Consider the following 17,436-nt stretch of genomic DNA (forward strand, 5'->3'; position numbering starts at 1 on the left):
GAAATTTGCTTGTCATGAGAGGGAATGCATTATAGAACTGGTAGAAACAGAAACGGGTTTCCTGTGATAACTAAACCATAATCACACATCATTACTCTGAATAAAGTGCAAGGTTTGAATGAACAGAACAGAGCAAGGTACAAATTTGAAGCAGAAGGAAAAGGGATGGGGTTAGTATAGGCATTGGCCAGAGGTCGGAGACAGGCAGCTGGGACAGAAGGTCAAAAGCTTTCCAAAAGAGTTTAGAGGAATTCCTTTGCAAACACTATGCTCTTAGGTTTCATCCATGAAACCAAGCCTGTAACTCAGATCTGATCATTCATTATTTTCTGGAAGCATAAAAGAAACCCATACCCAGAACTCAGTAATGTGTATGCTGCTGAGATGATTTCTATGCCAAATCAGTCTCCTTCAGCTCTACTACATGAGATTTAATGATAAAAAATAATTAACAGCATAGGTTTGAGTTTGAAAAAGAAGGGTCCATCTATTAACTATATGAAAATACCAAGAATGACTTTAAAAAATCATGTACTGTGTATAAAATTTTTTCCTTTGAAAAAAAGATAGGACATTAACTTTGAGCAGCACTTGGGCTGCATATTTTATGAGATTTATTTGTACTGCATATCTTTGATGGACTCTATTTGTGGCTGAAAGTACAAACACACTGATTACAATCACTCTTCCCTACATTTAGGAACAAAATTAATTATCTGCAAAAAGCAGAAAGGCTTAGACTCTCAGTCAGTAAATGATAATAGACAGCACCCAAATATAACGGCTCTGCTTCCTACTTTATCTGTTTTAGGCATTCTGAGTGGAATGAAAAGGAAAAAATTAATTCACTTTCTGAATATTCTTCAGAAAGAATTTGAATTGGGTAATAAGGAGGCAGGAACAACTCTCCCTTCACCCCCCATATGAAATAAGAAAGCAGCCTTGCCAGATTATGTACTTCCCAAAGGGACATTTTAAAAGGACATTAAGAAATCTGTAATATCACCAAAACAAAGGCTATTTGTTTTACCCCATTAACATTCCCCCCAACAAGGAAGGGAAAGGTGTACTGTAAGACCTAGAACAGTGCTCAGCACTCAGCACCCAGAAAATCATGGCTGCTGGTAACGATGAAATTTGTATTTTATCTTCCAAAGGCTGCAACATGCTGAAAGACATCTGCTCAGAATTCCCTTATCTTTGCCTTTTGTAAAATTCTTTACTACAGCAAGTATTAAAATTCCCCCTCTCTTGAGGAAATTACTATATGACACTGCAAGTTCATTACTTCTGTGATGTTCAAATATGTTTTCCCTTTTTAAGGTGGGGGCAGGAGGATTGGTCCTTTTTTTCCCTCTTCCTTATAATTTTCTTTTTTTAAAATTATACTTTAAGATCTGGGATACATGTGCAGAACATGCAGGTTTGTTACATAGGTATACATATGCTATGATGGTTTGCTGCACCCATCAACCTGTCATCTACATTAGGTATTTCTCCTAATGCTATCCCTCCCTTAGCCCCCTACCCCCTACCCCCACAACAGGCCCCGGTATGTGATGTTCCTCTCCCTGTGTCCATGTGTTCTCATTGTTCAACTCCCACTTATGAGTGAAAACATACGGTGTTTGGTCCTTTTAAGAAACAGTCAAGTTAGAAAGTGTTTTTCTGCCAGATACCTGAGCAAGATAGCAAAATACATAGGCATAAGAGGTCAGTGAGCCAAGGTTACTTGTAGTGCCATTGTGAGTGAATAATGTAGAACTACACTCGCCAAGTGGAACCTTATTCCAAGTAGGGGAAATTGAATCACAGGGATATCACAGTGTATATGAATCTATGTTTTGTGCAGCATTTCAGCTTTTCTAATGAAGGGAGCAATTATCCAGGGGCTTTTCTGCCCCCACAAGGTAGGAGGCTACTTTCATTGTACTCTGACTCCCTAGCCACTCAACATCTTTTTAAAAAGGCATGTGATTACTGTAGCCTTGTAGTATAGTTTGAAGTCAGGTAGTGTGATGCCAAAACAGATACATAGACCAATGGAACAGAACAAAGGCCTCAGAAATAACGCCATACATCTACAACCATCTGATTTTTGACAAACCTGACAAAAACAAGCAATGATGAAAGGATTCCCTATTTAATAAATGGTGTTGGGAAAACTGGCTAGCCATATGCAGAAAGCTGAAACTGGATCCCTTTTACACTTTATACAAAAATTAACTCAAGATGGATTAAAGACTTAAATATAAAACCTAAAACCATTAAAAAACAAAAAAAAACCCTAGAAGAAAACCTAGGCAATACCATTCAGGACATAGGCATGGGCAAAGACTTCATGACTAAAACACCAAAGGCAATGGCAACAAAAGCCAAAATTGACAAATGCGATCTAATTAAACTAAAGACCTTCTGCACAGCAAAAGAAACTATCGTCAGCGTGAACAGGCAACCTACAGAATGGTATAACATTTTTGTAATATGTCCATCTGACCAACGGCTAATATCAAGAATCTACAAGGAACTTAAACAAATTTACAGGAAATAAACAACCCCTTCAAAAAGTAGGCAAAGGATATGAACAGACACTTTTCAAAAGAAGACATTTATGTGGCCAACAAACATGCAAAAATGCTCATCATCACTGGTCATTAGAGAAATGCAAGTCAAAACCACAATCAGATACCATCTCACGCCAGTTAGAATGTGATCATTAAAAAGTCAGGAAACAACAGATGTTGGAGAGGATGTGGAGAAATAGGAATGTCTTTACACTGTTGGTGGGAGTGTAAATTAGTTCAACCATCGTGGAAGACAGTGTGGCAATGCCTCAAGGACCTAGAAGCAGAAATACCATTTGACCCAGCAATCTCACTACTGGGTATATACGCAGAGGACTATAAATCATTCTACTATAAAGACATGTGTACACGTATGTTTATTGCAGCACTGTTCACAGTAGCAAAGACTTGGAACCAACCCAAATGCCCATCAATGATAGACTGGACAAGGAAAATGTGGCACATATACTATGGAATACCATGCAGCCATAAAAAAGAATGAGTTAATGTCCTCTGCAGGGACATGGATAAAGCTAGAAACCATCATTCTCAGCAAACTAACACAGGAACAGAAAACTAAACACCACATGTTCTCACTCATAAGTGGGAATTGAAAAATAAAACCACATGGACACAGGGAGGGGAATATCACACACTGGGGCCTGTCAGGGGAGGGAGGCTAGAGAAGGGATAGCATTAGAAATGCCTAATGTAGATGACAGTTTGATGGGTGCAGCAAACCACCAGGACATGTGTATACCTATGTAACAAACCTGCACATTCTGCACATGTATCCAAGAACTTAAAGTATATATATTAAAGGCATTGTGGGCTCCCTCACTGTTGTCTCAGGAGCACAGGGGTACACAGAATATCAGCTCATGGTGAGATCTTTTTGGACTTCCGCCTACTTGGGCAAATATCCCTGGCTTTCTAACCTTTCTGAATATACTCTGAGGATGAATCCATCCTCTCTGTCACTGCTTCAGGTGTGGATAAGTATCTGCTTACTACTCTGTGGTTATCACAATGCTTCACCCTAGAAGTGCAATAAAAGAGAAAACTTAATTCAGCCAAGTCACTTAGCAACACAAAACTCCCAATCCTATAGCCTGAACAGAGCAGGAAAGAAATGACAGCTTAGAGACAGAAAGAGAGCAATGGAGTAGCTGGAGGCCCAGAGTAGCAGAGATTACTGCTAACGAGAAGCAACGAACAGGTGCCCCTTTGAAACTTTCGTTTTGAAGTATTCTCTGAAGAGCTGAGAAAACTACCACTGTTCTCAGTATTTGGATGCGGCTTCTGCTACCCTCCAACAGGTGGCACACAGGCCTGCTTTTTGGCCAGTCAGTCAGGGTTGAGCTAATTGTCTTTTACTAACTTGTAATTTCCTTGCCAGATCCTCCAAATGCATTGAGAACTTGAAAGATTCTTGCAGCCATCCAAGGGTGGGGGACCATGTGTTGGAAGACAATTAGCCATGGATCTCTTGTGTTTGGCATGCCTCAGGAACAGACAAACTGACTGCCCTTTGTTCCAGATTATCCTTTTTAAGCATCTTTGTATAGGGAACAGCATTGGAAGATAGAAATGCTATTTCCCTTTAGAGTAAAGAGCAGCTGGGCTTACCATCTACTATAAAGATTTGAGTTCCCTAAGTTTAAAGTTTCTCTCCTATAATGCAATTCACTAAGTGTACTGGAGTCATTCAGTTCTCTTTGCTTTACCTTGTGGGATTTGGGACTCAGGGATCTGGCACAAATGCTAATACTCTGGCTGCTGCTATTGCTGTAAGCAATAAACTGTCCTTCACCTCTGACACAGGATTCTTACACCATTAACTAACATTGATGACACTGCAGCAGGCTAACTTGTTTGCTTGAAATCAGGGTAAAAATCTCAGACCTTTCACAGCTCTTGAGGATGTGTTCCTGCCACATCAGTCCACTGACCACAGAAAGGATGTAAATTTTCTCTCTAAAAATTCAGAACATATAAGCAACTGGCAATCATGCCAAGGCAAAGGTAAGCAATTCTAGATGTATGAAGAACCCATCTAATTTCTTAATATGACCTATAATGTATATATAATTTCAGGTTGAAACATTAAAAAAAAGCTCCCCTTATGTAACCACTTTTTGAAACTTACCATGAAGTAAACATTTATTGCCTAAAACATGGTACCAATTTTTTCATTTGTATTCTTGCAATAAATAGGTAATCTATGTTTTAAAACTGTCACTGAAGCTATTTTGATTGTGAATGAAAAAATGATGGCAGCCTGTAAACAGTTTTTGTCTTTCCGGAAATAAACTTCATGGAAGTAAAGTTGCTTACCATAGTTTTAGATGCTGACCTGCAGACACTAATTAGGTAGTAAGCCATTTGCTTGTTTTTATCACTTTCAAATTATTTGGTACTGAAAACAGCTTGTATGAATTCAGACATGGTATCTCTATCGGAGACTGAAAAATGAAAGTCCAAAGTGATAGCATAAGGAGAAAAACTGACATTCTGACACCTGAGAAACAACCTCAGCCTTCAAAAGCGGAGAGGAAGGTAAGGCTAATCTTGGAAATTCTTATGAGTTACAGTCACTCACACAGACAGCAAAATATAAGAGTTTGATGGAATTAATTATTATTGAGGATCAACAGAGAATCTTCCCCAGAGCTTCCCAGCACACAAAAATAAATACTGACTTCTTCAGAAACCCTAGCAAAGGAAATGGATGTATTTGGAAATGTTAGGTTCTCAGTAGGCAATGTTACTCTTATTAAAAACTAAGGACACTCCATACTGGAGATCTGATGTTCTTTTAATGTCCAGAATCAAAGGCAGATGCATTAAAAACTATCTGTTGGTCCAATCAGCAGATTTCCAATTTTGCAAGTGGAAGAGAACCTCTTTCTCACTACCCGGCACTGCTCATGTAGATAGATTCTAGACCAAGTCATCTGACTGTGTGACTGGATCTTCCATCAACTACACATTCTTTCTTCTCCTTGAAACTACTTTGTTCCTTTAAGTGTTATGAAGATGAAAAATCTCATACCTTTTAGTATTTCATTGGGAAATACTAGAGCAAAAGTCTCCAAGGAGGGAGAATGAATTTAAAAACTGTGCAGCTGGAAAAGCAGTAGGGAGTAATACAGGATATTAAATAATATAATAAAAACCTACTTCGTGTTTGGGGAATAAAGATTCTGCTGAAGAGAATGAAACTATTTGAGAGAGCAATATAGACTCATGGTTAAAAGCATGAGCTTTGGAATCAGACAGATTCAGCTTTGAATACTAGTTCTGCCACCTACTAGCCAAGTGACCCCTGAGAGCAACACAACAGAACCATGTGCATCCTTCCAGCTACTCCTTCTGATCCCCAGTGGCCATGATAGTGCTTTCACTATTAGATGCTCAATAAATGCTTCCTGCAATGAATCCTATTTTAGGTAGTGCTAAAATGAATATCACAACAAAAAAAGAAAGGGATAAATAATGGTGGTAGAAAAGGTTGCAATTCTACACAATATTCAGGGAAGCATAGAAAAATCCAAGGTAATGAAACTGTGGGAAAGGAAGCACCAACTCTGAGAAATGCTGAGATGAATCAATAAAGAAAGTATGTATGTGCATACAAGTGGAGAAATAAAAGTGAAACAGCCATGTGAAGACACGTGAGCAGTTATTTTGGGGATTAAAGGAAGTAAACAAAATTACAGAAAGTTTTGGGAAAGTTTCTGGGAGAGGGATAAACATCCAACATGCTAATTATTAATCATTTAGTAAATGGATGAATTATACACGAAATGGGCAATGGCTATGCATATAGTCCACACATTGGTATATGGTAACAGCAATCAAAATGGTGTTCAGGATAAAAACAGTCGTATTTTTAAAAGAAGCTGTGGCATTCAGCAGTTTCAGTGTAACAATACTGAAAATATATGTATTGCAAAATGGCACATATTTGTATTTGCTTTAAGGGATAAGATGTGGAATTCAATAATGCACTGATAAATTTAACAGTGATACTTTCACCCAAATACTATTAAAGAGCTATTCAATTCTCACTTGGGGCCAAGATATTTATCCTAGTTTGTATAGATATTTATCTCAGTTTGCAAAATGGATCTATTTATAGTCTCATCATTAATACTTTCTTGGACTTTTCAGCACAAATCTTCTCTTTCTCCCTCCCTCCCTCTCCCCTCCACACATACATTCAAACACATACATTTTCACACAATTACTATTTTTATTTACTTCATTTAGACTAAAATAACATTAAGATATTTTGGCACCTAAAAATAAGTTTAAGACAAACTCATTTTTCATTTGGCACTTAGATCACTGTAGTAAGAAAGAGTACTGGACTGGGACTTAGTTAGTACTTGCCATGTTCCTGAAAACCTAACATTGCATTTAATCCCCGTATCTAGACTGCATTTTATAGATGAAGAATTCAGTGTCCTAGCTTTGCCACGAATTGCCTGTGGAACTTAGGCCATTCACTTCCAACCTCTGGGGCTTATTTTCTGTATCTTCCAAACGAGGTGGCTGGATTTGCTCCCAAGGGAGCATCAGAATCAACTGGGACATTTTTTAAATAAAAAATCATCTGGGCACAGTGGCTCATGCCTGTAATCCTAGCACTTGGGGAGGCTGAGGCAGGTGGATTGCTTGACACCAGGAGTTTGAGACCAGCCTGGCCAACAGAGCGAAACCGTCTCTACCAAAAATACAAAATGTTAGTCAGATGTCATGGCACAAGCCTGTAATCCTAGCTACTCGGAAGGCTGAGGCATGAGAATAGCTTGGGCCTGGGAGGTAGAGGTTGCAGTGAGCCAAGATCGCACCACTGCACTCCAGCCTGGATGACAGAGTGAGACCCTGTCTCAAAAAAAAAAAAATCATCTGACCTCTTCACACACCTTTGGAATTAGAATCTCTGCAGGGGTGGACTCCAGGAATGTGTCTAACAAGTAACCCAGGTGATTGTGATGATGAGCCGAGTTTGAGAACAAGATCCTTCACCATCTCCAGTGGTGCTGCCAGTGACAACACCCCAGTATTTGCCTACCCGCCTTCACTTGGTAGTCTGAAGTATTGAGAACTATCCTAAAGTAAACTAAAGCACCAACCAGCCGCACTTAAAATACTGAACAGTTCCACATTCACTTAGAAGACCGAAACAACTTTCATAATCTACGTGGATGACAGCCACACAAACAACTAGGCAAAGTCTCTGTGTTGCAGACCTCATGACATGGCTTAAAGCCAGCTCGAAAGGCTATCCCAACAGAGCTCAGGAAGAGAATATTTTTAAAGAAGTCTCTTACCACAACTGAACCTCAAGCAGGACTGACTGGCAGGGTTTTACATTTTATCACAACAGGAAGGTGAGGGGGCTACTGGAGAATCTCATTAATGCTTTAGTTTTAAACCAGCTTTTGCTTTGGGGCATTCCGTGGGTTTGTTAATGTGAATAGAGCTCTGCAGCTCCCACTTCCCCTCGACTTCATAAATGCCCAGTCCCTTTCTGACCTGTACTGAGTATGGGCTGGATCACACCTGGCCAGTGATTTCCCCCACCCCCACCATTTGGTACATATTACTTAGAGTTGGGGATCATAAAACATGAACAAGGAAGAGTTTACATATATTTTCTGGTTTAGTTCAGGCATTCCCTGGGGATGGCAGACTTCACGCTCTCATAACCAGCTGGGAGCTGGGAGCAATCAGGCCCTTAATGGCTAAAACAGAAAGGGCTTGCATCACTGAGCACCTCCTGACAGCCAAAGCCTTTCTTCCTGAATGATAATGACATGAAATGCACTCCCCCTGCACTCATGTGCATGTGCACGTGCAGACACAGGTGTGTGCATGTACCTAAAATGTAGCAGGTTTGACAGCCAGAAATAGCTATCCAATTTAGATTCGCTACGTGTTTGCAAAATCCTAATGGAGCTCTTAGAGTAAAACTCTAGGAGGGTCTAATGGGGGACAGAATGGTATGATGGAAAAAGTATTAGACTGTAGCAGCAAAAGACCCTGGATTCTACTTCTGGGTCCTCCATTAATTCTATAACTTTGGGTAAGCTTCCCTGAACTTTATTTCTTCCTTTGCAAGTCAACGGGATTGGACTAACTAATCTCCCACAGCCCTTTCAACATTCACATCATGGTGAAATGTTCACGATGGTGAAATGTATTCAGTTACATGTTTGTCTATCAACTAGATTGTGACCTTTTCAAGACTTAAGAACTATGTCTTCAGTAGTTTTGAATATCCGGCACCTAGTAAAGTGCCATACGCAAAGCAGATGTTTAATAAATGTTTCCTAAATGAACCTTCATGTCTAGTGCCTGATCAAAACAGTGCACTTAATTCTTTACAAGCGCCTCGCCTTATTTTTTCATGTGTTTAAAAGCATCACATGGCCAGGCGCAGTGGCTCATGCCTATAATCCCAGAACTTTGGGAGGCCTAGGTGGGTGGATCACCTGAGGTCAGAAGTTCGAGACCAGCCTGGCCAATGTGGTGAAATTCTGTGTCCATCAAAAATGCAAAATTAGTCAGGCATGGTGGCATGTGCCTATAGTCCCAGCTTCTCTGGAGGCTGAGGGAGGAGAATCGCTTAGAATTGGGAGGCGGAGGTTGCAGTGAGCCGAGATTGAGCCACTGTACTCCAGCCCAGGCGACAGAGTGAGACTCCGTCTCAAAAATAAATAAGTAAATAAATAAATAAATAAATATACCACAGGAAGATACTTTTTTTCAAGATCAATTGTGTTGCTGTGACATGACCAATATCAGAGGCAACCTTTAAATACTCCTACACCCTGTCTTTAATGTTGTCTCTTTATTTTCCTCTTACTGAAAGCATTTCTATGCCCCTGACATGCTTTCTTTGCTTGTTACACACAGTGGGCCCTCAATCAGTATTAGGTGAATGAGCATATGAATGCATTTACTTTTTCTAGTTTTGTAAAATTTACTTTTGCAGAAGGCCCCAGAATCTGGCCTCAAATTGTGAAGCAGTCAAGGGAATAATTAGCCACTGAAGAACACCGTAATTAGATAGGACATTTTTGTTCATTTTACTATAAAATATTTTTACAGGAAATGTGTTTTAAATGACTAACATTGTGAATGGGGCAATTACAGCAACTCCATAAGTAGCCATGTTGAGGGCTACATCATTTTTGTCTTCCTTCCTAGTTTAATTCACCAAAGAAACCAATTAAAGTTTAAAGACAAACTGAAATAGCCTAACCCACCCTCCACATTTTGGATAAGCAACAGTTCAGAGGGCACAGCAGTTGCACTGTATAGATGCTAAGGGTGTGGGTCAACTAAGTGAACCAAGTCTGGGTTTGAATCCCAGCTCCTCCAACTTAACTAGCTTTGAGGAAGAAATAAGACTTAGTGTTTGATAGACCAGTAGGGTGACTATAGTGTATAGTAATCTATCATACATTTCTTTCTCTCTCTCTCTTTTGTTTTTTGAGACAGGGTCTCACTCTTTCACCCAGGCTGGGGTACAGTGGCGTGATCATGGCTCACTGCAGCATTGATCTCCCGAACCCAAGTGATCCTCCCACTTCAGTCACCCCAGTAGCATGGCACCATGCCTGGCTATTTTTTGTATTTTTTTTGTAGAAATGGGGTCTTTGTGTTGTCCAGACTGGTCTTGAACTCCCATCCTCAAACGATCCTCCTGCCTCGGCCTCCCAAAGTGTTGGGATTACATGCATAAGCCACAGCACCCAGCTGTGTATATTTCAAAGTAGCTAGAAAAGAAGAATTTGAATGTTTCTAGCATAAAGACAAATATTTAGGCGATGGATATCCCAATTATATTGATTTGACCTTTACAAATTATATGAATGTATTAAACTACCACATGTCCCTTGAAAATATGTACATCTATTGTGTATCCATAAAAAGTAATTAGCAGAAATAGAATATTTCTAAAACAGAAAAACAAAACAAAACAAAACCCAGCTTCTAAGTTTATTAGGACTGATTTCATGGGTTACTGTGAAATAATAATATGTAAACTGGCCAGCATAGCACTTGAGGTGTAGTGGAAGCTCAACAATAGTAGTGTAATATACTATTCTGCCACCTCCTCCTACAAAGCTGGCAGCATTCAGGAATCAGATATTACCTTAGGGGAACTGACTGGTAGCTCTTGGCTACATGTTCTGCTATACGTTGGATGTTGGTATCTCCCGTGGTTCCATTACTAACAATATCTGACTGAAAACAAGCAAACTACTGCCTCACTCACAGACCTTCCCTTCCTCCATCAGGAATTTCATCAGGCTTAGGCTGATATAATCAAGGCTATAAACAAAACCATTGGAGAACATGGATGTTTGCCTTGCTTATGTGCTTGTGAGGTTTAGTTAGTGAACTCTAGCTGGATCTTTTGTGTTTAAAGTCACCACTCAAAATGCTAATATGATATACATGATTGAAAACACCAAGAGGAAATCAGAATCAGAAAAACTGGAGATAACCAAATTAAAGAGAGACCTGGTCAATTTCTGAAGCATGGCTCTTCCACTAACTATAGGTGGGTACTCTTGGGCAAGGAGCAATTTCACTACGCTTCAGTTTCCTCATTTATAAAATGAAGATAAGAGCTCCCACTTCATAGGCTTGTCATCTATTGCATATCAATAATGAGGACTATGATAACTGACAATAATGCTAATAATAGCCAACATCTATTGAAGCTATCACATACCAGACACATGCTAAGTGCTGCATCTAACATCGTTCCCTATGAAGAAGATATTCTTTTTATTTCTATTTCATGAATCAGAAAAATGAACTAATGGAGATAAAATGACTTCCCAACATCCCACAGTAAGGAAGTGGGTGGAGCCAGGTTTTACGATTCCATACTCTGTGATCTTAATATGCTGCCTAACTCTGTGAGGTCATTCAGTCCATTGTCATCCCTTCCCCCCCTTCCAATTTTGTTCTCATTTCTCTCCATCAGCGCCTGCTACCGACCACCTCACCCCAATAAGGCTCAAATGCTCTGAAAACTATAGACTGGTACTCACAGTGGTAGTCAGCTTTCCTGCATTCTTCTGGACATATTGGATGGAATCGTGGATTGTTGAGAAGAGACCAAGCAGTATGTTTTCCATGTCATAGATTCTGTACATGCCATTCACAAGTTCTTCAAGAGACAGAATGTATTCTCTCCAGTACTTGTCAATCTCCACCACACCTGCCATACAGCCTTGCATGACCACATTGCAGTAACCACCACAAGGTTTAACCATCATCAGTCCCTGGCAGTAAGAGCAGTACCACATTCTGGTGAGCATTCGGCCACAGTCCTTACTGAACTTCAGGTGATCGGTTGTGTTGATCACTTCAATTCCAAGATTTAGAGCCTGAAGGAAGATCCTAGTGACTTGCAGTGACTTGGAAACCTGGGTCATAATAAGCTTGGGGAAATTCCCAAATACTTTCAGGTCACGTCTTGCTCCTCGGAGGCACTCATTTATGTCCAAGGCCGAATCAGGCAGGCCTGGGTTCATTAGCTGGGTATAGATGACTGGAAATAGGCTGTCAAACAATTCATTGACCATGTCATCCACATTGATGTCAGAACCCAAAATGTAGAGAGAGACATCTGTGAAAAATTCACCCACAAACTCAAAAGCTTGTGGAGTCAGGCTTGGGTAGTTGTTCTTGAACATGGCATTGGTGTAATTCTTGGCATGGCGGACAACAATTTCAAAGGCCTCTGTAAAAAAAGAGACATAAAAATGTGTACAAATTAAAACATGAAAAACCAGGGTATTAATAAATTTGAGACTTCTCTATTGCTGTGGTGATTAAGGTCCCATTTGCCTTAAATAATTGACTTTTATTCATTTCTGGTATTGCCTCTACTCTTGCAGTCGTTTGCACCTATAAATCAATTTTCCTTTCTGAACATGAAGTCCAGATTCTGATGTGCACATAAATTCTTAAACACACAAATTATATTTCAAATGACAAAAGCCAAGATTCGGTAAACATTTCAGCCTTTCATGAAAATATTGATTAAAAATTGGCTAAATGAGAAGTTATTTCTCTTTTTCTCACATTGATCTATTCAGTTAAAAATTGTATTTTAGGACATTTCATTTTTAGACAGAGATAAATATTTGACAACAAACCATATATTGTATAAACTCACATAATAGTTTAAGCCTGTTTAGCCCTGGAAGGGAGGCAAGTTCCTAGCCAAGAATAAAAGCTATCACGAATTTAATCGTTTTGGTAGATTTTCTCCTGATAACTTTAAAGGGAGCTTTCTGACAGATTGCCAGACCTGGAAATGGAATTTATCCAAGGCATTTGTATCTGGGTGGAAAAACAATCCATGTACTTATCTATCATTTGGTATTGAAAATAACACCTCTAGCATTTGCAAGCTGAACATCTGGAAGGATAACTACTAAGCTTCCTTGCTAAGTTCAGCTTCCACATGGCTTGGAAGCCTTATCTGCTCTACAGAGACCACAAATTCATGATTACATCTGCTGCCCCAACTCCTTGGCATAAAGCCCAATCAGTGTCATTGGTTTGAAAGAGAAAGCAGTAATGTCACCATCTCATTTCTCCAAACTGAAACATCCCAGAACCAAATTATTTCAAATAATCAGAGTTCTACATTGATATGAGGGAAGGAAAAACAACCACAATAGGTTTTTGAAGAAATAAGACAGAGTTTAAAAACAAACAAAAATAGCCAAGTTTCCTGAGACACTTGAAATTAACTTAGGCCTTCCTTTCATTTCCTTCGAAAGTGCAAAGGTCCATGACAGATGCACTCCAAATGATACCAGTTCATGAGCCTTGAAAAATCAAATTATTACCACTTTTAGACTACCAGAGAGACCATATTCCAACAGTTTCTTGGGATCTCTTAGTCCAACATTTCAGTCATCTGTGGCAGAAGTACGCTCTAGGTTGTGCTACCACCATCTGCCTCACATCCCTCCCAGGGTAGAACATACTCCTTAGATTCTTCCCTTGGGCTTATGACATGCCCAGCAATGTTGAATAATTGCCAGTGCAATTCTATTGGGCCTCCAAGCCCGCTTGAGAAAATAATGAGTTTAAGACAGAACTTAATTCCTACAAAGGTTTTTGAGTATATGTGTGTTGGCTGCAGCTCTGAAGGCAGGGAGAGTGTAACATTCCCTGAGGGACACTAGTTTGCATTGATTACTTCTACTTTACAGCTGTGTGTCCCTGGGGAAAAAAATCTGCCTATCCATAAGTTATCGAATGTTCATTTGTTTTGTTTGTTTGTTTGTTGAGAACATTAAGCAATTCCTAGAAAGTTGCTCTATCTTATAACAACTCTCCAAACTCAACATGCTACTTTAGTCTCAATTTTTGTTTTATAAAAGCTGTATGAACCCAATACAGAAGACCAGTCAATAAATTCATTAAAATCATCAGAAATTTGGAGATTTGAAACTATTCAATAATTTTAATTTCAGCTAGCAATCACTTGTTATATATCAGGCTCTGTGCTAGCTGCTTGAGGTACGCAAGTGCTGGGTAGATGAAGATAAACGATAGACCATCCTTGTCTTAGAAATATTGACAAGCTATATGGTTTAGAGTTTACAAAACATTCTCAAGTATATTATAGTATCTACTTTTTACAACAATCTTTTAAGTTTTGTATTACAGCTCTCATTTTATAGATGACAAAATAGAGGCTCAGTAGAGTTAAAGCATTTTTCCAGTGGTCACACAGGAAAGTAGAAGCAATCAACACAAACTATTGTCTTCCATAACAGTTACACTCTTGCTGCCCTCCGACTTACAACCAATACACATAGTCTCAAAAATTTTGGCAGAAAGTAAACTTCTATTTTAAACTCATTATTTTCCCATTGGCTTCTCATCTTCAAATGGAAACGTACTAGAAGAAATTGCAACCCAAAGGCCAACAAGGCAGAGTCACACTTTCACCTTTGCCTTTGTGCAGAATGAAGAGAAGGGAAAAGACTGCTGTGGATATGCCACTCCTGTAGATCTCAATCATCGAAGCAACCCTAAAATGAATTCTATACAAGGCGAGTTTTATCTCAAGTATAGTGCATTCATTCTCTAATGTACAAGATGTATAACAGTGAGATTCCATAGACAGTACTGTCATAACCTTTTTCTTTAAAGTTTCTGTTACTAGCACTCCTAAATCGATAGAAAAAGAAAATTATAAGAGATCATGAACTCTTCTGCAGAAAGAATAATCACAATGCATATTGCAAGGGAAAGGGCTATGGGTTTACTTTGAACCTCAAGCTCATATGTACTCCCTGCTCCAACTTCTACAGCTTAGAATTCACTTAGCACATTTTTGGGCTTTGCCCAACCCACTTACTTCTGTATCACAGGACAACAAACTAAATCATAACTGCTCAACTACAGACTCCTGGGAGACTTATAGAAACCAACACTACTTGAAAAGTGATGCTCAGTTTTTCTTGGAAACTTGAGGTCTCATGAAATGAAGTCAAGGGCTAGAATTACTGCAAAGACATTCAGCTCATTGATTTTTTTTGTCAGATAATAATGTAAACTTCGACTAGGGGAGGTTTTCCTCTGCCTCCTTCCTGGGAAGAAATCAAGCGTTATATCCAGGAAAAATTTGAACAATCAATGTAAAATCAGAGCTATCATGAACATTTTGGCATTTAATAGAAAATATTCTAATTGTTTACAACATAAAGAAAAATAAATGGTGCAGACAAATAGATTTAATAAATTTGGGTTAATACAGTCCTAATATAGCAATGTTTCTAGATTTCTAGATGTCCCCACTATCATTCTGGTCACCACCCTTTGGACATGCTCTAGTGTTGTCAATGTCCTCCTTAAATTATGATGTTCAAAAAGGGATACAATTCTCCAGATGTGGTTTGATAGTGAAGTGTACAATCAGGCTATTACCTCCCTTTAAATGGTTCAATAACTTCTACTACCCCCTAGGACATATAGCCTATCACTGTAGCAAAATGACTGTCCTTAGTATTTGATACTGATGTTCCTGTATTCAGACACAGACAGGAAGAAATGTGTTTTTATTGGACTTTTCAGTAGTAATCTGGGTATTAAAAAAAAAAGGAGAGTATATTTGTGCTTGGAAGAAGAGAGGAATAAATGAACCATGGAATCTCTTTCAAGTCCTTTAGGATAAGGCAGTCCTTATAGAAGCAGGTTATTTTTTTTCCAAGGCAGTTTTTCCAGCACTGTAAGAAAGGGAAATACTTAAGAGCTTTTTTATGTTCCTGGTATAAATGCCTCACAATGGGTTAGAATAACAATGGTCCTTGTTTTCAAGCTTACGTACCTTAACGGAAAAAAGAAAAGCAATATTTATGAAGTACCTGCAAGGTACATGCCAGGATCTGTGGTAAAATTGGTCATACCTGTCTTCTCATTCAACTTTAACATAACCATATGTGTTTGTAATTATTTTTATTTTACTGGCAAGGAAACAGGCTCCGAGAGGTTATGTGACTCAAAGAAGATAATACCTCTAGTTAAATGCTAAGTCATTCTAACCAAAGCACTTGGTAATTCCAAAATGTGCTTCAGATTTGAAGACTGGATGCTGAGAGACTTCTGCTTCAGCTCTAACATGTAAAAAGCCTAGAAGTTGTTGTGCCCATCCTCAACAATAAGAAAATAGCCAAAGAAACAGAATCAATGATTCTTCTCAGACTCATCTGAGAGTTGAGGTCAGGGCAAACTGCAACCCTGAAATCTGAGGAGACATGCAAATACAGAGAATCACATCTGAGATTAATTTGCCCAGAGCAGAAGCCGCTGAAGCCACAAACTCATAGGAATATTTAGATAATTTTAACAAATTGCTAGAGGCTGAATGTGGACTAGCTCTAGACTTATAAACTCCGGGGGCCCCAGACTTATGGATACCCACATTTCTATGGGTTTTATATCCAAAAACCACACAAAGTTCTCACAGCAAAGATGCAAGAAAAATATCTTTGTTTTTCGGGCAGAGAAAGACAAAAAGTAGTAATTTTGAAATACATCAGGAGCATTCTCCATTTAAAAAAAAAATGCCAAATCTCCCAGGGGAACACAACTTTACCAAAGCCTGATATACTTGGAGGAAAGGCAATTATTAGGTTGGTGCAAAAACGACTGCAGTTTTTGTCATTAAAAGTAATAGAGAACTTCAGCCCCCTCTAATTTCCCTGTCATACCTAAGGGGAGAAAGAAACAAACTAAGCTAAGATAAACTTCTGAAGATCACAGCCCAAAGACTTACGCCCAGTAATATACTGAGATTCATCATAAGATTACAGTCAACTTCCACTCCCCCTACACCTTACCACCACATCATTAGATCTAAAATATGATAACAGCACATTACAACTGAGAGGGAAGCAAGACACAGACCTATTTAAGAAGGAGCTTTTAGGGAAACACCAAAACAATAGGTGAGATAAAGTAAAACAAGGGTAATAGAGGAAACTAAAGTCTCTGGCATCTATACCTACAGAAAACAATAAATAGCTTACCTACTAGCCAGGTTAACATAAAATTTCACATTAAAAGTCTAATTACTTCAAATTTCTATTACTCAATATATTATGCCCTGTTTCTGACAAACAACTACTACAAACCATACTAAAAGATCAAAAAAAAACCTCACCTTTTTGTAAAAAACAAAACAAAACAAAAACCTTTGGCGAGACAAAGCAATTATCATAACCACATTCAGATATGGCACAGATTTCAGAATTACCAAAGAGAGAATTTACAATAACTATGATAAATATAAGGGTACTAATGG

General features: G+C 38.8%; 1 protein-coding gene across 3 annotated transcripts in view; it reads right to left on the reverse strand.

Moving 5' to 3' along the window:
* GPC3 (glypican 3) overlaps positions 1 to 17,436 on the reverse strand; it is a 454,889-nt gene that overhangs the window by 206,434 nt on the left and 231,019 nt on the right. For all 3 annotated transcript variants that reach the window (XM_032260236.1, XM_032260237.1, XM_032260238.1), the window contains exon 3: positions 11,651 to 12,345. In XM_032260236.1, the coding sequence (XP_032116127.1) occupies positions 11,651 to 12,345 (695 nt within the window). The remainder of the gene's footprint in view (positions 1 to 11,650; positions 12,346 to 17,436) is intronic.

Source organism: Sapajus apella, unplaced genomic scaffold, assembly GCF_009761245.1.
Source record: "Sapajus apella isolate SASKATOON/1434 unplaced genomic scaffold, GSC_monkey_1.0 scaffold115, whole genome shotgun sequence".
Lineage (NCBI taxonomy): Eukaryota > Metazoa > Chordata > Mammalia > Primates > Cebidae > Sapajus > Sapajus apella.